Below are 23371 nucleotides of genomic sequence, written 5' to 3' on the forward strand. Positions count from 1 at the left end.
CTAAGGTTGAGAACCTCCACGGAGGAAGTTTCTTGAAGTAATTATAACTGATCGTTCAGCTACCTTAACTTCTCTCTGTCACCTATCCAGTAACCTAACCACTGTGAGTCATCCATAGCCCAAGGAGAATTTTCTCTTTGTAAGTAAAGGAAAGAAACTCATTACAATTTATTGAATGCCTACTCTGAGCCAAGTCCTAAAATGAATACTTTCATATCTTATGAATTAGGTATTATTTCATCTCCATTGACCTGTGAAGAAGCCAAAGCTCAGAGAGGTTATATAACTTGCCCAAATGGCACAGCAAATGTAAATTCAGGATCCAAACTCAGGTCTGGCTGCTGAGCCCAGGAGCTCTTTGGCTAGTCTCAAGTTACCACCTCGAATTGCTCAGGAAGTCTTGCACCCAATACAATTCACTGATCAAAATATTCACTGCGGTATATTTAGAACACGCTTTCAGGTTACATAACTATAATCACCTTCTGATAATTTAGTCAAATAATATCTAAGTTGATAAATAAATACACAGCCTTTCCTCATATAAAGAGGTCTTCAGAAAAAACTTTTTCTTTAAAATGATGACCTCTGAAATGCATTGGAAGATTTTTTTTTAAAAAATCAGTATGCTACATTATTACTTGTACTGATAAATAGATTTGTTTCCATTATCATTTTTTGTGGTGTTTTTAAAAACAGAAACATCAGTTCCATTAATTAGAAGGAAAACCAGTGTAAATCAGGCGTCCATTTAAAAACAGAAGCTTGGGGCTTCCCTGGTGGCTCAGTGGCAAAGAATCTGCCTGCCAATGCAGGAGACATGGGTGCGATCCCTGGTCTGGTGGGATCCCATGTGCCTCAGAGCAACTAAGGCTGTGTACCACAACTATTGAGCCTGTGCTCTAGAGCCCAGGAACCGCAGTTACTGAAGCCCTTGTACCCGGGAGCCCGTTCTCTGCAATGAGAAGCCCAAGCACTGCAACTAGACAGTAGCTCCCTCTCGCTGCAATGCAACTAGAGAAAAGTCCATGCATCAACGAAGACCCAGCATAGTCAAAAATAAATAAATAAAATCATTAAAAAAATAAAAAGAGAAGCTTTATCACTTTTATACTGGATTTTTAATAATTTTTAATACTGAAATACTTCAGTATTAGCAATGAGATATGAGAACAATTAATCTGAATCAACACCTAGGGATTCATAGCATACAAAATATTCTTACCTATAGCCATACCTTAGACTTGGTTTCATTTGGTACAATCAGTGGTACTTGAGACTTGTGACTGGTTAATAGTGGAGAACAGCAGTATACAGAACCCCGCTGTCTGTGCATGTACATGGTTTGAGACAGTGGCCAGCTCAAGTCTATGAAAGTGTAATTAGGGAAGAACAAACCTGACTCCATACTGGCTGTTTCTTTTGCTTTAACCTTTGTATCTATTGCTTTTGCTACAAGTTAATAACTAAAAGAATGTTGCCTATAGCTGAAATATAAAGGACAGCCCATCATCAAGGCTCTGATCTTTAAAGGTGTAACATTTCTCCATTCACTCAGTTCAGTTCAGTCGCTCAGTCGTGTCCGACTCTTTGCAACCCCGTGAATCACAGCACGCCAGGCCTCCCCGTCCATCACCAACTCCCGGAGTTCACTCAAACTCATGTCCATCGAGTCGGTGATGCCATCCAGCCATCTCATTCTCTGTCGTCCCCTTCTCCTCCTGCCCCCAATCCCTCCCAGCATCAGAGTCTTTTCCAGTGAGTCAACTCAACGCATGAGGTGGCCAAAGTATTGGAGTTTCAGCTTTAGCATCAGTCCTTCCAATGAACACCCAGGACTGATCTCCTTTAGAATGGACTGGTTGGATCTCCTTGCAGTCCAAGGGACTCTCAAGAGTCTTCTCCATTCATATAGAGATAAAAAGTTGCACAACAGAGAATAACAGTTGACTTGAAGGTTTAAAGGAACATTGTGACCTGACCTACACAGATAGCTGCAAGAACAAAGGATTCAGGCACCAGGAGGTCTGCAATTGCCAACCATGCGCCTCCCCTTTTAGTATAAAAGAAGCCTGAATCCTAACTTGGGAGAGGTGGCTCTTTGGGACACTAGTCCACCATCTTCTCAGTCTTCTGGCTTCATGAATAGTCACTACTTTGCCTGAACAACTCCTCTCTCAACCGACTGGCCTGTCCTGTGGTGAGCAGTATGAACTTGGACCTGGTAACAAAAGGGCTTGTGTGGAACCTGCCGACTTTGGCCTTCTATCACTGCCACCTCAGCTGATGCCACGGTTTGCCAAAACCAGCAAAGAATGTCATCACATCCATACTGAGTGAGCCTTTCAGGCAGTGTTGGCTTACCGGATTTTGAGCAACATGTGGTGTGGCCACGCCTACCTGCTAAACATGTCAGCATACTCCCAGTGTGATGCGCCACCGCTGTGCAGGGTGCCTGGGTGCTGGGAGAGGTGACAGTTACTTTCAGTGTCAACAGCATAGGCCACTCCTGTTTCTCACTGGCATGGGACAGCTCAATGCTGCAACCTCTGAGTAGTAACACCACCCAGTTATCTGATGCATGACCGAGAAGAATGTCTAATGACCCACTTTTATGAATAAGAGGGTGTTTGAGATAAACACATATGCTGCTTATATTCAAATAAAGTTTATACAATTGATCCTACCTTACACACTGGTTTGCCTGGCAAACTCTCCACCCCCATAAAAGTGGGCTTCCACCCAGCTGAGCAAATGCCTCTTTTCTGCTGATCAACTACAATGTACAAATCAATGTCCTCAAACAGAATCTGCGAGTCATCATGATGATAGATTTCTTTAGGGCACCAAAATCTTCAAAACTGCTTAGTCCCTCTTTTGCTTTTCTGTCAACAAAATCATTACATGCAGAGATTAAGTGACTACTCACCATTTCTCAGGTAATAAAGGGTGTCAGTCTCTTCATATTAAAGACCATTAATTAGTTTTTAAATACTAAAGAAAGCCTAAGCTCCAGGGAAAAGCCAAAAACCTCTCCAAGGTCAGAAGCTACCGTGGATTTACATTTCACAGCTTCGCAAAGAAGTTTTGAGTTCAGAAGGTCAAAGAGTTACATTTTAGCTCTGCCAATCAGTATGAGATACTACCAGCCCTTTCATCACACTTCACAAATCTGGAAAATCTTTCACCGCCAGTAGACCCAGGAGACATCATCAGATAAAATATCAGCACATCAGACAGTTTATAATCTCAAGATGTTGGATAATGTTCCAACGTCCTTTTTCCCCTTTCTTCTTTCAACCAACAAGAATGCTCGCAGTAGACAGCCCCTGGGCATACACGTCAGCATCAAAACGTGAGACGTTTCAGCCCCCGGTATCCACAGATGTGCCCCTGACTCTGAAGCCTTGAATTACTACAGCCTTGAAAGTCTTAAACTGGGACGTGGATGATGAATTAAATTTCAGGGAAATGCTTTCTTCATCCATCTGGCAGCTGATGACACATTTAGGACTCTTTATTGCCTATCTGTCCTGAAGAAAACACTGTGATTTAAACACAGTAAATATTCCTGAAGGAAAGGTTATCGGCTAGATCGAAGGGACTCCGAGGAACTTGGGCAGAGGAAACAGGAGATCACAGGCTGAGGTCAAGGAGAAAATGGAGGATCCGGAAGACGGGGATTAAGAGAAGAAAATGTCAGTGGTGGTGGGGCTCTAGGATTTGAAGGGGAGAGAAAAAAATGGGCAGGGGGTGATGGGTCTACAGAATAAAAGGACTGCAGGGAGAACAGAGCAGTGAGATTTATGGGGAGAGAGACTTGTGGTCCTCAAAAGGGAAAGTGGACAGAAAGCTACCAAGGGAGCAAAGGCAGCCTAGGAGAGAAATTTTGGGTGAGCTGAAAGCAGAGAGAAGGGGTGTGGGAGCCAGTCTCCAGGACAGTCCCCAAGCTCTGGTGTTCATGACCGTGTGGAGTCCCTTTCCACACTCAACTGGACTGACATTTGCAGTTCCTAAGCTCAGTGAAGAAAGCTGATCGCCGAAGAGTTGATGCTTTTGAACTGTGGTGCTGGAGAAGACTCTTGAGAATCCCTTGTACCGCAAGGAGATCCAACCAGTCCATTCTAAGGGAGATCGATCCTGGGTGTTCATTGGAAGGACTGATGCTAAAGCTGAAACTCCAATACTTTGGCCATCTCATGCAAAGAGTTGACTCACTGGAAAAGACTCTGATGCTGGGAGGGATTGGGGGCAGGAGGAGAAGGGGACGACAGAGCATGAGATGGCTGGATGGGATCACCGACTCGATGGACATGAGTTTGAGTGAACTCTGGGAGTCGGTGATGGACAGGGAGGCCTGGCGTGCTGTGATTCACGGGGTCGCAAAGAGTCGGACACGACTGAGCGACTGAATTGAACTGAACTGAACTGAAGCTCTGATGGAAACAATGCTGTCCCTGACATCCGAGGCTAGGTCACAGACAGGGGAACTTCTGCCCAGCACTCTCTTTCAGATCACTCACTCTCAGGAAACAGAGCTGCAACATTCTGAGGATACTGAAGTCAACCTACGGAGGAATCCACCCAGTGAGGAACTGAGGCCTCCTGCCAAGAGCTGGCACAATTTGCCTCCAAGTGAGCAGGTCACCTTGGGAGGGGATCCTCTGTTCCCAGTCAAGCTTCAGGCAATTGCAGCCCTGGTACACAGCTACAACCCCGACTAAGATCTTAACCCAGTTAAGCTGTCCGTGAATTCCTGACCCACAAGAACTGTGGGAGAAAATAAAATGTTTTATTGTTGTTTTAAGCTGCTAAATTTGGGGATAGCTTGTTACTAACAATATTACCTACAGATTACTAATAGGGTTGAACTATGTCGAGAGAGCAGGAAGGGACAGGGGTTAAGAATCCATCTTCCAGTGCAAGGGACGTGGGTTTGATCCCTGGTTGGGGAACTGAGATCCCACAGGCCTAGGGGCAACTACGGGTGCGTGCCACAGCTAGACAGAAGCCACAATGCAGCCCCAAGTAAATGAATTCCAAACGTTGTAAGGGAGGGCAGGGGAACAGAGACAAAGGCAGAGCCGGGAGGGCAAGTCACAACAGGGAAGCAGAGGAGGCACTAATCCGCAGAGAAGTCCGACTTCTCGTTTTCTCTTTCCTTCTTCGAACCTCATTGCATATCAGTTTTTTTTTTTTCCTAAGTGAAACTCCTCTCATGTGAAAACTGAACCTGGACACCCCAGTGCTTCTGGTAATACAAATGGAACAACGATATAAAAGAATAACAATAGCATAACAGAATAACAAAGTTATTCTAAGTGCTTTCTTTACATTTAATCAGTTAAGCTCGAGCCAGCAGGTCCCAGAAGTCCCATTTTTCACAGATAAGGGTCATGTGACTTGCGCAAGGCCACACAGCTAGTGAGTGGTCAAGCCAAGATGGAAGCCGGACAGCCCAGTTTCTGAGCTCCCGCACGGAACCACGTCAGCATCTTGTGTCTGTCTCAGACCAGGGCCTGGGGGCTCCTTCTCAGGTTGTCTCACCCTATGTGACTTCACGCTAGGGGGCGCTGTCTCTGCCCTCACCCTCTGGCTTACGTGGGCCTCTCTCAACTGGGACAGATTGGACTTTCACAGAAAATTTTACTAAGTAAGCAGAACACAAGTTTGCAACCGAACAACCAGGAGAATAACAGGAAAATAAACAAGAGTCCTGAGGAGACATGGGCCCTCCTGACACAGGCCTAGGACAGCCTGACTCCCCAGATGCCTGACTGAGTGGGCAGCCTGGTGCTGTGGGGGTGGAGGTGGCCTGTTTCTGGCTGCAAAAACGTCTCCTCCCCGCATGACAAGAGGGGCCCTGTGTTTAGAAAAGCCAGATTCCCCAAACCGATACAAAAATCAAGGCCAACCTCTCAGCCCTAGGGTCTAGGTTCTAGGGAACATGGCCCATGGGGACCCGCCCAGTAGCCCTAGCAGCCTCCTTTAAGAATTTCTGGTCTGAGGACAAAGTTCCAAGCATCCAGCAGACCAGCCTTGCTTTCTCACTGTGTCCTCGGGGGCCAGGAGTGGCCATGTGCGTGGTCTACTTTCAAGTACCCGTCATGCCACAGTGCTCACGACCTGTGGTCACAGGACCACCGGGGAACATCACCCCACATCCAGGACCCCGTGCTTGCTGGGCCAGGACCACAACATCCATTTCCAACCTGTGCCGATCCTGACCACACTCAGCTCCACTACTGACTTCCAAAGGAAACCAGTAACCCTAACCTACTGCAGACTCTGTCATTCCACTAAGTCTTAGGGGGTCAGGCAGAACTGCTGGTCACACGGTGTAACCATTTCACCTGAAAAGAATCATCATTAGATACGATGAACAATCTCTTACGCCAAAGTCTCCCAGAAAGACCAGTCAACAGGTGTTCTCCTCTACCTTCCCCTTCCCTTCACCCTGCCTCTCCCCCAGCCCAGGATCCTTTTATTCAACCCTCCCCTCTCCCTGTTCCTTCCCCAGTCTCACAACCCAGTTTTATTCAGAGCATCTAAACCCAGGCACTCCCCCTCCTAAAAGACCTATGCAGCACAGCTTTCCAAGGGGCGCCTGTGTTGGGGTCATGGAAGCAGACCCACGGCGGGTGGGGGAAGGTCAAAGGTTAGAGATGAAACGCTTGAGATGGCCAGAGATCCCAACTGGCCACTGGGACTTGAGCAACTCACTTCATTTCTCTGTCGGATTCTCCATCTGTAAGATGAAGACGAACTAAAATATCTGGGGTCACTTCCGGTTTCCACACTCTATGATTTTAGGAAACTATCTAGCAAAACCAGCAAGTTACAACTGAGGAACAAGTAACTATCAGTTATCCTAACATCTTTCAGTTTTAGGTTTAAAGAACCTTAATGACTTGGTCGCCACCCTATTTCTCAACATCCCCACCTTGCAAAAAACACAATTTGAGGAAAGCTTTGCTTCCTCTCCTGCCTTTGGTCCAGCCCCTTAGAGAGCCTGACTTTCTGTGAGCACATCTGAATGGAGTGGAGCTGTCTTCCTCACAAGAGTATTACCCGGAAAGCAATGAGGGCATTTTGTGGGGGAGGGGAGATGCTTCTGAATTCCCATGTTTTTCAAGGAGCAATTAAAAACACCACTGCTGCCCTGGAGTCAGAAATTAAACATCACAATGTCACTATTTTTCATTTTCAATTATTTTAGTGTCTCCACTCAAACACCAGAATGGTTCCCAGAAACTGCCACAAGGTGGGGGGTGAGGAATTGTGAGAGAATATTAAATGCTGCTCACCCTTGCCTTACTTTTGCCAAAGCCCCTATTAAGTAAAACCAAGATGGGGGAGGGGCGGGGAGGAGGCCATGTGCCAAAAGCTGCATCCTGGGAAAATGACAGGAGCGTAGACTCCTGCCTATGCTGTCCTGGCCTGGTTTGCCTGCTTTTGTCAGTTCTCCGGAAAAAGACTACCCACAAAGCCATAAAAGCATCTAAGTAGGATAAATAGGGGTAAAGAGCTGCTGCCCATAAGAATGGTGCTCCACTGTCAGACATCCCCTCTTAATGGATCTTAATGAGCTGTTTTAAATGAAGGGGAAGGAAAAAGCCTAGCACTAACACATGATAATTATCTGTAATTCTCCATGTGTAATGTCATTTAATAGAGGAAAATAATGCAAACGTGGACAGATGCTGACTAGAGCCTTACAGTGACATCAAAATGAGGGTATTTTGTACAGTAAGGAGCACGACTAAGCTGCAGTATTTCAAAGGCAAGTTTTCATCCCAAGGACAATACACGCCATGACTGTGGGGAATCTGCGATGAAATGAATGCCCACAAAGGATGACCCCTGGGAACAGGCAGGGGCTACAGACATTTAGCTTTATGTTTGAACAGCTGATGGGTGTAGCAGAGACTTGTTTAGCTTTGAATATTTAATGTAAGATTCAGTGAGTCTATATCAGCTTGAGTGAGAGGAAGAAGAATGGATTCCCCAGCTTCCTAGACAGGTTTTTGGACAACTTAAAAGAACTACAATCTTAGCACTGTAGGAGTCATCTAAAGTCAAATGTTCTTATTTTACAGATGATCAAAAGAAAACCCAGAGGAGGTCTCACAGCTGTCAGCCAAGCCTCAGGTGTGCTGGAGGAGAAAGGAAGGAGTGGGAGGTCATGAAAGGACTGTTACCCTTTATCTTACTGGTGATTCAACTTCAATCTTGACCAGAAATCAGCATTTCCTATAACTTTCTTCATCTCTTTTTGCATCAATAAATAATCCGTCAGCATTTACCATGGAACTGTGTGTGCTAAATTCTGAGGTTACTCTAAATACTAAGATATATCTATTGTAGTTGGGAATGATTTTATCTAATGTCTCTGTAATCTTATTAAACCTTGTTAGCATGTCTTAAGGAGAAGGCAATGACACCCCACTCCAGTACTCTTGCCTGGAAAATCCCATGGATGGAGGAGCCTGGTAGGCTACAGTCCATAGGGTCGTGAAGAGTCAGACATGACTGAGCGCCTTCACTTTCACTTTTCACTTTCATGCGTTGGAGAAGGAAATAGCAACCCACTCCAGTGTTGTTGCCTGGAGAATCCCAGGGACAGCGGAGCCTGGTGGGCTTCCGTCTATGGGGTCACACAGAGTCGGACATGACCAAAGCGACTTAGCAGCAGCAGCATGTCTTAAAAATCCCACTGGAGGACTTGCCTGGTGGTCCAGTGGTTGAGAATCCACCTTGCAATGCAGGGCACATGGGTTTGATCCCCAGTCAGAAAACTAAGACCCCACTTGCCGCAGGGCAGCTAAGCCCACCTGTATGTCACAGTTAGAGAGCCTGTGTGCCACAGAGAGGCTTCCCAGGTGGCACTGGTGATGAAGAACTTGCCTGCCAATGCAGGAAACACAAGAGATTCTAGTCTGATCCCTGGAACAGGAAGATCCCGGGAGGAAGTCATGGCAACCCACTCCAGTATTCTTGCCTGGAAAATTGCAGGGATAGAGGAGCCTAGGGGGCTAGAGTCCACAGGGTTGCAGAGTCAGACACGACTGAAGCGACTTAGCAGGCACACACGTGCCACAGTGAAGCTCCTAAGTGCTGCAACTAAAACCTGATACAGCCAAAAATAAATATGTCTTTAAAGTTCAACTGTACTATTAAAAAGGAAACCCAACTCTTCGCTTCAGCTTTCCGCAACTGTGAGTGATGCCCTCCAAGCATGTGCGCATGCGTAACAGAACGGGCCTGTGTCGGAGCACAGCAGCACCAGTGACCCGGCGGCACCCACAGGAAAGAGCGATCGCGGGCCAAGAGCTGAAGCCAGACGAGAGCCCACATCACCAGTGGACAGCAAAACGGGGGAAGCAACCACGACCCAGGAGGGCACGGTCTAAGGTACCTTCTGGATGGCCACAGACAACCAGAGGCCAAGCATCGCAGCAGTCCTGCCTCCAGCATCAGCCGGGCGAGAAATGCAAGTGAGCCCTGCGGGTGGACCACCGGAAAGCTTCCGCTGGGTCTGCCTAGCCTGACCATCACCAGCACTAGGAATCGCTTGCTTCTGCTTTAATAAAGGATAAAACAATTGAAACTGGAAACAAGGTAAATCGACTTGATTTTTATTTCAATTTTCTTGAAAGTTGCTGCTGCTAAGTCACTTCAGTCGTGTCCGACTCTGTGCAACCCCATAGACGGAAGCCCACCAGGCTCCCCCTTCCCTGGGATTCTCCAGGCAACAACACTGGAGTGGGTTGCCATTTCCTTCTCCAATGTGTGAAAGTGAAAAGTGAAAGTGAAGTCGCTCAGTCATATCCGACCGTTAGCGACCCCACGGACTGCAGCCTACCAGGCTCCTCCATCCATGGGATTTTCTAGGCAAGAGTACTGGAGTGGCTTGCCATTGCCTTCTCCGTTCTTGAAAGTTACCTGGATTAAAACACAGAGCACCTCCAATCTATTCTGGGGAAAAGAAGTTGGGAAAGAAAAGCTGAAAATAATTACATTAGTGATTTTTAATTGATACAGCTTTTCTTTTGGAGTTGACATTTAAGAATTCCATTGAAATCATATTAAGCACTGACCTAAGCCAATTTAGCACTTCAGAAAATGGCTAGTTCTTTTGATAAAGATAAGAAGATCTTTAACTTCCAGCACTTAGAGGTTACCTAGAGCTCTGTGCTCCAAATCCCAAACTGACTATTGGTCCCTCCAAATTCTGCCAACATACATAAGCAAGCAGGCACAAAACCAGATGATCTGTCCTTTTCCAGTGGAAATTTCTGTTATTGATGTCAGGCACTTAGACAAGAATATAGCAAGTTCACTCTGGAGGCAGACACAACGTTCTCAGGACCCGACGAGCACATCTGAATGTCAGATGGAGAACACAGCCCTGCAGGCAAGGAGAACCCGCAGACCGACTGCCCTGCCAGCCGAGCAGCTTCCCGCCCTGAATTCACAAGGCATCCTGGGCCTTTTATCTTTCACTTGACCAGTGAAAGTGTTTTTCAACATCCTTAAGGGAAAGAAAATTTCCCACTTGGATGATACCTGAAACGTTTGGGTTACCAATTTTAGAGAATGTATTTGTCATGAAGATACTTCCAAAGTCAACTAAACACTCCAAGAGTAAGTCAGAGAGATAAATATCATATACTAATGCACATATAAGGAATCCAGAAAGATAGTACTGATTAATTTATTTGCAGGTCATCAATGGAGAAAAAGATATAGAGAACAGATTTAGGAACACAGGGTCGGGGAGTGGGGGAAGGAGAGGGTGGGATGTATGGAGAGAGTAACATGAAACTTACATTACCATATGTAAAATAGATGGTCAAGGGGAATTTGCTGTATGACTCAGGGAACTCAAACGGGGCTCTGTATCAATCTAGAGGGGTAGGATGGGGAGGGAGGTGGGACGGAGGTTCAAAAGAGAGGGGATATATGTATACCTATGGCTGGTTCATGTTGAGGTTTGCAGAAAACAACAAAATTCTGTAAAGCAATTATCCTTCAATTTTAAAAAAAATGTACCGCTATTTTATCAGGCAAATTTACTCAAAAGTTTAAACTACTGAGAGCTACTAAATAAGTCAAATTAATCTTACTAAAATTCTACAAATTTGGTTTCACTCATCATTCTTCTTCTCTACTAGATAAAATGCATATTAAACCAATTGCTTAATCATGTTAAATTACTGTTCATATTTTCAGGAGATCACAGTCAAAACCTAAGACTTATTTCTAAGTTCTTCACCAAAATGAACATATTTTTCTTGTGTTACTAACTAATGTATATAAGTATTATACTAGAATTTCACTCTATTTTAGACTTTTACATAGTCAAATTATGGTAACAATATTAAAATCATGAATTTTAAATGAGATTTCTAAAAAGAATCATGGCTTCTAAATGACATTTCTAAAAAGAATCATGGTTTCTAAATAAGATTTCTAAAAACAATCAATCTCCAAAGTTTTGCCATTGCAAATTATTCTGATTATAATAGGAAAACTACTATTCACTGACATAAAACCACATCATGTTCAATCCTAACCATAATTTTATATTCCTATTTAAGAGATGGGAACACTTTAGCTCAGAAGAGTTAGGTAAATTGACCCAAATTACGAGGTTAAAAAAAGGGTACAGGATCCAAGTCAAGTCTTCCTGGCTGCAAATCCTAACCTCTTTCCTTTTTGACTTGTTACTGCACCCAAGTCCCTGAACAAACTAACCACTAAATTATGCAACAGAACAGAATCACACGAATATGGCTCATATCCTATTTCATACCTTTAATCCTCTGAAACTTCCTGGGCTGGTTGGAGAGGAGCTGGAGGATTTCGTCGATTTAGGAGTGGAAAGCTGGCTGCTGGGAGTTCCATTAACTGGCCGTGAGACAACAAAGGGGACAGAGGTTATCAGAACCCAGAGCCCCCAGACTGGGCAAAAACACTGAGTACATGCCCCACACAGCTCCAGTGGAGCTTCAAGCCACTGCAAGCTCAAAGCAGACGGCAAATCAGCAAAAAGCAAAAATAACGCATCTTACTGCATTTCAGACAGAGTATCAGACAAATAAGCAGTGAAACCAGATTTTCCATAATAGTTTTCCAGCCGGCGACATAAACAAATATATAAAACATTAAAATGGAGTTAGAGATGTGAACGGGAACTTGTCCATAAATCCTGCATGCCAGCGAGGGTAGAGAAATGCATGGCTGTCATATTTGTAACTGTTCACTCCGAAGGCTGTCCTGTAACCTGTCCACACGACCTGAATCACTGAGGCATTTCTCTGTCTCTTCCAGATCAACTCCACAATAATTCTAACACATTTCCTAAGGGTATTCTTAATGGAAAAAGAAAAGTATTGGTCATTTCCCCCTGTAATACCCACTTATTGGTTTAAAGGTCATCAAAGGCACTCTTCCAATTTCTTTTTATCTGGACTAGTTATTTCTAATTCCTTCCATTTTCTTGTCTTCTTAGCTTAATTTTCCCATTATTTAGTAAATCTTGGTGGGTTCTTCTGACACCCTCCTCTAAACTTCCATACACTTCCTAGGTTGAAAGCCCAGTTTAGAGACCAGGTGACGAAAAGTATGGCCGTGGCAGCTTCCAAGAGAGGGTGAGCTTGCAGATTTTACACTAACTATACAGTGCCAGTCACACATCTCACTATGACTCAGGCATATTCCTAATTATACCACTTCTGTTGCAATTTCACAAAGCTATTAGTTAACATCTGGTACTGGTTATTTTTTTTTCCTTTTCTAGGGAGTTATTTTATCATTAATTTTATGATTAATAATTTCAATAATTAATAATTTTCAATGCTTTTATCCCAAGTAGATGAAAACTGCCATTCATCTCGATGGAAAGACAAGCAATTTCCTTTTTAAAAAATCTTTTTAATACAAGGGAGCAGACAACTATTATTTTAAATGATGCTATTAAGTATAAAAAGCAAAATGCAAAACTCCTCAAAAGGTGACCTCAAAAAACTGAGCAGCAGTCCTTGAAAGGAGGCAGAATTCTGGATCAATAAACATGATATCTGTGATGAGATGAATCATTCATGTTTGCTTATTGTATGGCTCACAGTAAAAATTCAGCAAAGATGCAAAAATTTTACAGTTATTTTTCAATTTCCAAACTTTAACTTTCCTAGTTTAAAACTACTCATTCATAAATCATTATAGTTATCTAGATTTTCTGAACAAACATATGTGGGTATTTATAGTGAAAGTACAACACAAGTAGCTGTGCAATCGACTAGAGACTTCTCAGAGTATTCAACAGTCCCGCTTATTTTCCAATAAAGTTACACTCCAGTTAATGCTGCTTCTCTTAAACATTCTCTTTAAAGGGAACTGGTGGTAGGAGTTCTCATAGAAAAGAGATATTTATGAGCAGTGAACTTGCTAGGAGCTGATACTGAGTCTGGCTCCTTTTCCTCTTCATGCAACACAACCACCTGTTCAGGTCCACCTCCCCAAGTGCTGTTACCTTTCACTGATCTTCAGAAACCACTTTGCAATCAAAGATTTCCTTGGAGCAGTGATGGAAAAGGGACTAAAGAAGAAAAATTAGCTCCTGCAAATGGTAATCCCTATGGCCAACCAATGTCCCTAAAAACACACTTCCTGCCTAAACATAACTTCTTAACAAAACTCACTGGCAGGGATTGAACTGGTATCTGCATATACATGTTCATATTACCCTTAAATAACTCCCATCCTATAGACACTAAGCCATAGACAGCTTTCTAAGTTTCTGACAGTATTTGAAAGGCTCAAAAAAAAAAAAAAATGCTGTCTAGTGAGAAGCTCTTAATGTCATTTTTATTGGCACATTTCTCCATTTCCGGGAAGGTAACTGGAAGCTGGGACAGAGTCACCTTGGGCTCTCTCCCCTGACACTGCAGCCCCAACAGTTAGGTGGACAACGCCCAGCATCTCTGTGGCTCCCTCTCCTTCAGTATACCCTGGATTTTATTTCCCCCAAATAAGGCTTTTATCCACCCTTCCCTCAACTGTAAGGTAAGAAACTGACTTGGGGCTTTCTTGTTCACTTGCTCTGAACACTTTTTATCTGGGTGGACAAAGAGTCACAAGCTAGAAACTTTAAGTGAGAATTTTTAATATTCAAATTATGGTGACTATTATAGCTCAGTTGGTAAAGAATCCACCTGCAATGGAGACCCCAGTTTGATTCCTGGGTCAGGAAAATCCGCTGGAGAATGGACAGGCTACCCACTTCAGGATTCTTGGGGCCTCCCTTGTGACTCCATTGGTAAAGAATCGGCCTGCAATGCAGGAGACCTGGGTTCAACCCCGGGGTTGGGAAGATCCCCTGGAGAACGGACAGCCTACCCACTCCAGTATTCTAGTCTGGAGAATTCCATGGACTGTACAGTCCATGGGGTTGCAAAGAGTCAGACACAACTGAGAGACTTTCCCTTTACCCAGTGTGTTACCTGGATTAATGTCTATGTACTTATTACATACTATTTAGCTATTTTGATAAATTTGAGTTTTATGGAGGGATTTAGTCAATCAGAAGACTTCAATGATGGGAGCGCTTCTGTCCCAAGAATGAAAAAGCACAAGATTATGTTTACAAAGTTATTGCTCTGTTTGAAATTCCAGGGAGTCCCATGGAATGTTCTAAGTGGTAAGGGGTACACTACAGCAAAAGTACCTGTAAAAGCAAGTTATCCATCTGGGTTCTATGGCTTTTAGTAACACAAAACTCTCTGTTTTTCATTAACTATACAGTATGTATTGAACATGCTTTTGAATTAATCTCTTTTAGAGAAGTCATTTAACCACTGAGATGTGGTTTACATCTCACAACTTTTACTTGTAAGTTTAAGATAAACTTTATTAACCCAAATCCAAACATGGACTCAGTTGAAAATCTGAGGTAGTGAAATGTTAAGATTTTCTTGAATCACTTTATTTAAGCATCTCAAATTCTAGTTAAGAAGATTTATACATTTATTAGACTATTCTGTGAAGCAGTTAGTCCACAAGACAAGTATGGCTATGAAACATGTTTTTAATTAATTTCTCTCTTTAAACCTCAGGTAGCCAAAATTAGAGTAATCATAATATGTGATCTGTGAACCACTCTCTCCACTTTTATTTAGTTATTTAAGTTATATGATAAGCATCTGTAAACCTATCACTAAAACAAAAGCTAAGAACCTGACAAAAGTCTACATCTACCATATAGTAAACCCAGTGAAGTGTATTCATGCAAATTTCACGTTATGTTAGCTTTCCCAGCATTTGAAATATTGGATTGGCCCCAAAGTTCATTTGGATTTTTCCATTTGATCTTAAAAAACAAATTTTGGGGCCAACGCAATACTTTACAGAAAGCAAAATACGATCTGAAATAAGCTTAACATCAGAGAGATGCTTTCAGTTAAAAATATTCATATTGCCAATATTTTTAGAGAGAGAACACTGGGCCTGTTGACTCCAGAGTGAGGAAGAAGGGAGGGAGAGCAGAATTGCTTCTATGGCCATTTTCATATTACGGATAACCCTTAGCCTTTTTCAGTAACAGATTTTTTTCCAAAATTAACTAGAAGACAGACCCCGTGAAGCACTGCACCTCCTCCATCACCGTGTACTGTGACTGCCCACAGACTACACGTGGGGCTCTCTCCTGCAGGTGCTTGGCTCTCTAACAAGCAAGGGAGCTGAAGCAGGAAGCACTTGCTACAGCACACATGTCCACTGGTACAAGCCAGATACAGTCATGGAAATGGAGCAAAAGGAAACAGAAAAGGCGGCAAAAGACAAAAACAAAAAACCCAGCAGAGCGACAAAGCCGTAATTCTCCTGGCTCACCTGGGGATCTGGCTGTAGAGTAGGCACTGGCGTAGTGGCCACCCCTCTTTACTGTACACATTCAGTATCAACAAAGGAGGAGAAGTAAGGAGAGCAGTTACTCAGCAGGTCTAAACGTGTACACAGCAAGAAGGGCAAACTAACCCACCTAAAGAAAGCGGGGTTGGTGTGGAAGACGAAGCAGCAGAAACCCCCCAAACTCAGTATTTTATAGATAGGTTGAAGCTTCAGACAGTTTTTATTCATATTACTTTCACATGTTCTATATTCCTCACATGTAAAATCATGTTTTTTCACAATCCTTTCCTTAATGGGAAACAATATTAGCATACTATAAGCAAGCCTTATAGCATCAAAATATCAAGATTCGGGGGACATTTTAATTTTTAAAAAATGTCAAAAGCTGTCAAAATTATGATAAATCTATAGGTTTAGGATCTGAAAGAAATGTAGAGGTAAGTCTGACTCTGAAATAAGCAGTATTACTTCCAACAATAATTGTTACTATGATTAAATTGCTTAACGAAGGAAAAGCCTGTGGAACCTTATCAAGGAAACAGTTTTGCTAGGTGGGTGTGTTGGCTTATGCTTTAAACCAATAAGGGAAGAAAATATCCACAATCATACAGCAAAAATTTAAAGTGCAGACACAGTGGTCAAAACGTGAAACACTTCTAAGTAAATAAGGAAAAGAATCTAGATAAGATTGCTTTTTAGAAAATGTGTCAGAACCAAACAAGTATCTTAGGACACTTGTTATAACTTGGAGAAACAAACTCAAAACTTTAGATCTAAAAATCATGCCATCTATATGTTTATGTTGGAACCTTGCTGCATACAAGGATGGGCAAGAGTATCAGCTCATACTACAGAAAACCAAAGAATGCGCTCCATTCATGACAGCCCGCTTCTTCCCCAGAACTACCTGAAGCCGGTGATTTGCTGCGTCGAGAAGGCCCAGGGCTCTTGGATCCGGAATACTTAACAGCCGAGGAGCGAGAATAAGAAGACTTCAAGACACGGCACTCTAGAAAGAAAGGAAAGCGCTTTACAGAGATCTAGTTTTACTTCTAACCAAAGAAAGACCACATTCCAGTAGTCTGGTGCCTAGAACCATTACCTGATCATCTTATTACTGTTCAATGACTTTTATATACAAAGCATCCATCCCAAAGCGCACCTGACATTTCCATAAATGAGGCTTCAGACTGTCTCTCACCTCATTGTTCCAGATGGAGTCCTTCATACAGAAGCCCATATACAGTAAGTGCTCAATCAGGAAAGTGTGATTCACACACAGCCTAACGTCCACATGTGCAACTTATTATTTCTGATCAGCAGCACTGATAGGCAAAGGCTATAATAAAGAGTTCTTTCCAACTTAATTCGAAAGGATACAGGATTCTAATTTATGAACCCCTTACTGTCTTATTTTCCATCTGCCCAAAGTACAAAGCAGCAGAAAATGAGGGAACTAGCTTTAAACAATAGTTTTGTTCTTTCCATAAGTTCAGTTCAGTTCAGTCGCTCAGTCGTGTCCGACTCTCCGCGACCCCATGAATCACAGCACGCCAGGCCTCCCTGTCCATCACCAACTCCCGGAGTACACTCAAACTCATGTCCACAGAGTCGGTGATGCCATCCAGCCATCTCATTCTCTGTCGTCCCCTTCTCTTCCCGCCCCCAACCTTTCCCAGCATCAGAGTCTTTTCCAGTGAGTCAACTCGTCGCATGAGGTGGCCAAAGTATTGCAGTTTCAGCTTCAGCATCAGTCCCTCCAATGAACCAATCAGCATGTGAAAGTGAAGGTGGCTCAGTCATCTCTGACTCTTTGCGACCCCATGGACTATACAGTTCATGGGATTCTCCAGGGCAGAATACTGGAGTGGGTAGCCTTTCCCTTCTCCAGGGGATCTTACCAACCCAGGGATTGAACTCAGGTTTCCCTGCTGCATTGCAGGCGGATTCTTTACCACCTGAGCTACCAGGGAAGCACAAATCAGCACGCAGAGTACCAGAACTAATTACACAGCTAAAATAATCGCTTCCAATTCAAATAATTAAGAATCTGGGTTTTGGAGTCATGCAAATTTGGGATGAATCATGGGTGTGACTTTGCTAACTGGTGCACTTAGCTTAGGTCTAAGTCAGTTTTCTCTCCCTATGAAATTGGGATGACACTAAATCTGCTTAACAGGCTTGTTATAAGGATTAAATTATATAACATATTGTCAAATTCACATTAAAATACTTCAGTTTATGCAGAAAGATTAAAATATGGGTTGGTTTTAATCTATACCCCCAGGGACAATAAATTAACAAGTGAAGTATACTAATCAGCAAAATACACACCAGGGGAGGCTAGTTAGCATCTGAAAGACTCTAATCAAAACCTTACTCCAAGGGGGCTGTAGCAACAGCAGTTTAGTTAATGAGCATTATAGATGTTAGAAAGTATTCCAGTGTTGAAAGGAGTGCTGTGTGGATTAGTTAGAACTTTCCTAAAGGCACTGCCACTCTTTCATGAGCAGGATGTGTAATCCTAGAGAGCTAATAACCAGAACCAACCCAAGGTTTAGGAATCTGAGCAAGCCCTACACCCAGTTCATTAACACAGGATTTTGCCCTAAGACTAGGTTAGCTAAATTCTATGAATTTTGAATGATTTTTTAATGCAAGATGTTGTCAGAAGTATAAAAGGACAGAGTCGGGACTCATTAAGATTACAAGTTAAACAGATTTTATTTATTTGCTTTTTTAATCTTTGCCTCCTGAACCCAACCAGGACCCTGTGGAAGCTCCTGGGCATGGAAGCCTTTCCCTGTCCCCCCTTTCTTGCAGGGAACAGACTCCAGCCTCCATGACCTTCCCTGAGCTCCAAAGGGCAGGTTCCAGCAGTTGCTAGTCAGGGAAGGGAGGCAATGAAGAGACAAGGGAGGGGCAGCCAGAAACAACAGCGCAGATTCGGTGCAGGGCCCTGGTTCTGCCTCAGGGGATACACATAACAGTGTCTCTGAGCTCTTTACAGAACAAACCCCCAATAAACGGAAGATATCAGCAATCCTCACTCCAGAGAAGACCACCTTTAGGAACCAGAAAAACTCATCAGAAGACCACCTGAGAACAGGTCAAAGGCGTGCAGGCTCTGCACACACCTCACCCTTGAACAACTGCTGCAAAACCCCTCACCAAATTCTCCAGGGTTGGGACATGCAGTTTTGAGAGGCAGGAGCCCACTGTGTCCCCTTTCGCCTGGCAAAGCAATAAAACTATTCTTTTCTATTTCACCCAAATCTATGTCTCTGAGGATTGATTCAGCACCAGTGCACAGAGGCTGAGTTTCTGACATCACTCCTAACAAAGGCACTTGTGGCAGAATTAGGTCTGAGATTTGTTTTCATACTAAAATTTTATGACCTAATTGCAATGATATAATAATAACATTAACAACAGCAACAGCACATACTATACAATGGGCACCCTTCCAACTGCTTTACACATATTAACTCATTGAACCCTCACAAAATCTTATGAAAAAGCTCCTATTATTATCCCCAGTTTGCAGAAGGTTAAGTAATTAGAGATCAAGAGGGAAGAAATCAGTAACTTTCACCTACCTCTAATTATGGGAGTTCATTGGCAGCCAAAACAACAAAAAACTATGAATGATTCAAATACTGTAGGTAAATTAACAACATACATATAAAGCACTGAGTACAATGCCTAGTATACACATAGTGCTCAATAAATGCTTAATTGCTCAATAAATGTTTAATTGCCATGCTGCCACCCAAATTAGCTTTACAACCTGAAATAGACCTAGTTTCAGTGTCTCAACTTTCAAAATGATAAACACTGACAAAGAAACATAATGAAATGAAATTAAGCTACAGTCAAAAAAAGATGTAAAATAGACATGATATGTAAATTCACATTTTTCAGTAAACCCACAAGAACAGGTGAGAGTATTAACATAGATAATACTGCTAATTCTTTAACGTCTTTCTGGTGGCATTACTAACCTAAAGCAGGGCTATATATAAGATGCTACAGAAACCCGCAAGCAATTTGGCACCTGTGGGAAAAAAAACAAAGTGGAAAACCAAGAAGAGTGGATAAATGAGCCCCAAGCACTCAGTAGATACGTCACCCCTAGAAAACTGACATAGTATAACAGGAAAGAATCACACAAGGACGCCGGACACCAGAGCATGTATCACCTTGAATTTTTAGAAGTTTATGGGTCACCGTATTTGGTAATATGTTTCTCCAATTCTGGACTATCGAGTCACTATAACTGGAAGGGGTTTATCACTAGTCTAATTTTTGAAAAGCCAGCTTTCCTCATTCATGAAATTAAAGAGTGGGATTGAAACCTCTAACATCTCTCTTCTCTGTGAAACGTTATGACTATATGATTCTATCTCATTTAAAGATGAAGTTGACGTCACTATCAGCTAATAATCACTAACACTAATCAGTTTAAATTTCAGATAACAGAGCAGAGCAATATTCCCAGAATCAATAGCACCTGAAATCACTGAGGTTACTGCTGAACAGCCCTGAAATCACTGAGGTTACTGCTGAACAGCCCTGAAATCACTGAGGTTACTGCTGAACAGCTGAAAACTCCATTTTTTGGCTAAAATTAAGAGAAAGGGATTTTCTTATCCTATCAATGAAAACAGCTTTATTTTTTCTGCATATATAACAATCCATGTTATTTTTTTTAAAAGATGGAAACAGAGCAAAGAAATCTGAGATAATCACTATTAACAAATTATTATTCTTTTACATATCTCTTTATGGACATGAGAAATGTATAATGAACTATTTCCAGGTTCAGTACTATCCATATTTTAAGGTGGCTGAGCCAAGGAACCATTCTGGAAGAAGGTAGGAATCAATTTCGAAAGTGTAACAATGCAGTAAAAAAGAGAAGACACCAACTTGCAAAAAAACCCAAAAATATTTAACTACTTGGAATTAGGGAATTTTGGTTTTTGCAACTAGGTAACTACCTCATTGGAGAAGGCAATGGCAAGCCACTCCAGTACTATTGCCTAGAAAATCCCATGGATGGAGGAGCCTGGTAGGCTGCAGTCCGTGGGGTCACTAAGGGTCGGACATGACTGAGCGACTCCACTTTCACTTTTCACTTTCACACATTGGAGAAGGAAATGGCAACCCACTCCAGTGTTCTTGCCTGGAGAATCCCAGGGACGGGGGAGCCTGGTGGGCTTCTGTCAAGGGGTCACACAGAGTCGGACACGACAGAAGTGACTTAGCAGCAGCAGCAGCAGCAACTACCTCATTGTATTTTCTACTTTTATTAATTCAAAGAAATTAACTCTACTTTCATTACTTCTTTCTTCGACAACCAGACCACTTAACATTCACCAAATGACAAACCTAAACCTCCACCTCAGGGTTACAAAGATGGTCACTGAATTGCCTTACCACTGTGATCCAGGACAAAGTCATCTTGGGCGTAACGGAATTTCTCAGGTCCACATGCAATAAAAACATCATCGTCACCAAAAAAGTCTTGCAGACAAGTAACCTAAAAAACAAACAAAAAAATCACATCCAAGAAGTAAATTAGAAACATTAGAAGTGCAATAAAAGTCAACAAAATTTATATGGTCAAGCCTCACCTATAACAGTGAGTTGGAATGAAAAACTTTTTCCAAGCATTTCACTCTTCACAAAGCACTTTCACACACTGTCTCCCGGCCTCAGAAAACAAAATGAGGGGCTCGTAGCTGGCATCAATATTCCTGCTTCACAGGCAAAGCAAAGGCATCCACAGGAGACTCAGTGATGTATTCCAGGTTTCCCTTAACAGGTGGCAAGGCTGGGGCAGGTGGAGCTCTCTGTTCCCTCTGCTCGTCTACACTTCCCCTCTCCCAGCAGCTCCACATCCCAGCCAGGTCATCTCGGGCGTGGCCCCTCTGTATCTCTGGTACAGTGTGCCTTAGGCTGTCATGAGGATTGATGTACGAAAACCTCTTGGAATGAGTGCCAGGCATGTAAGGACAATGTGTTAATACTCATCTCTGCCACCATCACAGGAATCAGAGGAAGATTTGTCATAAAGCTAATGAGGGCCCTTCCAAGGCCCTGTACTTAACCAGTCTTAACTTCACATTCTTTTCTTCACCCCTCCCCCACACGGTATAAGTTTCAGATTCCACAGAACTTGACCCACCCCAGGGAGCACATTTATCCATTCATCCAAGTGGTGACAAGAAGAACCCACCTTCTAGGACTTTGGATGCAGACAGGCTCCACTCTCACCTGTTTTCTAATGGGATGTATATGATTTCTTTTTCAAAAAAGTACTCCTCTCCCAATGATAATATAAAGTTTTTTAAAATTAATAAAGCTTAATAAAGTTTCTAGTACTTGGAAAAGTTGTGCAATCTCAAGAATTCCTTGTCTTTCTGATCACTACTTAGCTTTTTATGTGAAAAAAATTTTTTTCATTACAGAGTTTAAAAAAAAAAATTGCTCCAGAGGGAAGACAGTGAAGTAGACCCAGTAAGTGCAACAGACAAGGACACTGCCCCAGTCAGTCCAATTCTCATCAAGCAAGATGTGTCTTCTGCACCTCGCTGAAATCTCCCCAGGCAGCACTGCTTTAGTCAGTTTGGTATGAAATTTCCACAGACAAGGCAGCTTCAGTGACGGAAACTTACTCGCACAGCTCTGGAGGCTGGCAGGCTGAGATCAGGGTGCTGGCGTGGTGGGGTTCTGGTGAGTACACTCTTGCTGGTTCCCTCACATGGGGGGGTGCAGGGAAGACCTAGGAGGGAGCAGCTGTCTCCTGTCTTTCCTCATAAGGGTGCGGATCCTTCCACGGGGACTCCTCCCTAATGACTTCACCCAATGCTACTGATCTCACAAGGGGCCCCACCTCCTAACACCATCACACTGAAGCCAAGCAGAATCCCGGGGGGTCCAGGACACAGAAGACTTTCTGTCTCCCATTCTCTTGTTTGTAGGGAACAGAATGCAGCCTCCATGACCTCCCCCTGAGTTTCAAAGGGCAGATTTGAACAGTTGCTAATCAAGGAAGGAGCTGCCAAGAAGCCACCTGAGGCCAAGTGAACGTGACCAGAGAGGCTCATCAGGGCGACTGCCGTTGTTCAGTCACTCAGTCGTGTCCGACACTTTGCGACCCCATAGACTGCAGCACGCCATGCTTCCTTATCCTTCACTATCTCCCGGAACTTGCTCAAATTCATGTCCATCGGGTCAGTGATGCCATCCAACCATCTCATCCTCTGTCGTCCCCTTCTCCATCTGCCATTAATCTTTCCCAGCATCACGGTCTTTTCAAATAAGTCAGTTCTTCACATCAGGTGGCCAAAGTATTGGAGCTTCAGCTTCACCATCAGTCCTTCCAAAAATATTCAGGGTTGATTTCCTTTAGGACTGACTGGTTTCATCTCCCTGCTGTGCAAGGGACTCT

General features: G+C 43.1%; 1 protein-coding gene across 7 annotated transcripts in view; it reads right to left on the reverse strand.

Annotated features, from left to right (window-relative positions):
- Positions 1-23371, reverse strand: part of DCLK2 (doublecortin like kinase 2) — a 194985-nt gene that overhangs the window by 46534 nt on the left and 125080 nt on the right. For 4 of the 7 annotated variants that reach the window (XR_008683062.2, XM_055404801.2, XM_055404800.2 and 1 more), the window contains exons 3-6: positions 21355-21457; positions 16820-16921; positions 15895-15945; positions 11819-11913 (exon numbers count right to left, since the gene is read on the reverse strand). Coding sequence is in view for 5 of the 7 variants with exons in the window: in XM_055404801.2 (XP_055260776.2) it covers positions 11819-11913; positions 15895-15945; positions 16820-16921; positions 21355-21457 (351 nt within the window). In the remaining 2 variants the exon portion in view is untranslated. The remainder of the gene's footprint in view (positions 1-11818; positions 11914-15894; positions 15946-16819; positions 16922-21354; positions 21458-23371) is intronic. The other 3 variants (XR_008683063.2, XM_055404803.2, XM_055404802.2) reach the window with 1 other exon arrangement.

The sequence above is a fragment of the Moschus berezovskii genome, chromosome 19 (assembly GCF_049115385.1).
Source record: "Moschus berezovskii isolate FMDL1 chromosome 19, NW_MosBer_1.0, whole genome shotgun sequence".
Taxonomy (NCBI): Eukaryota; Metazoa; Chordata; class Mammalia; order Artiodactyla; family Moschidae; genus Moschus; species Moschus berezovskii.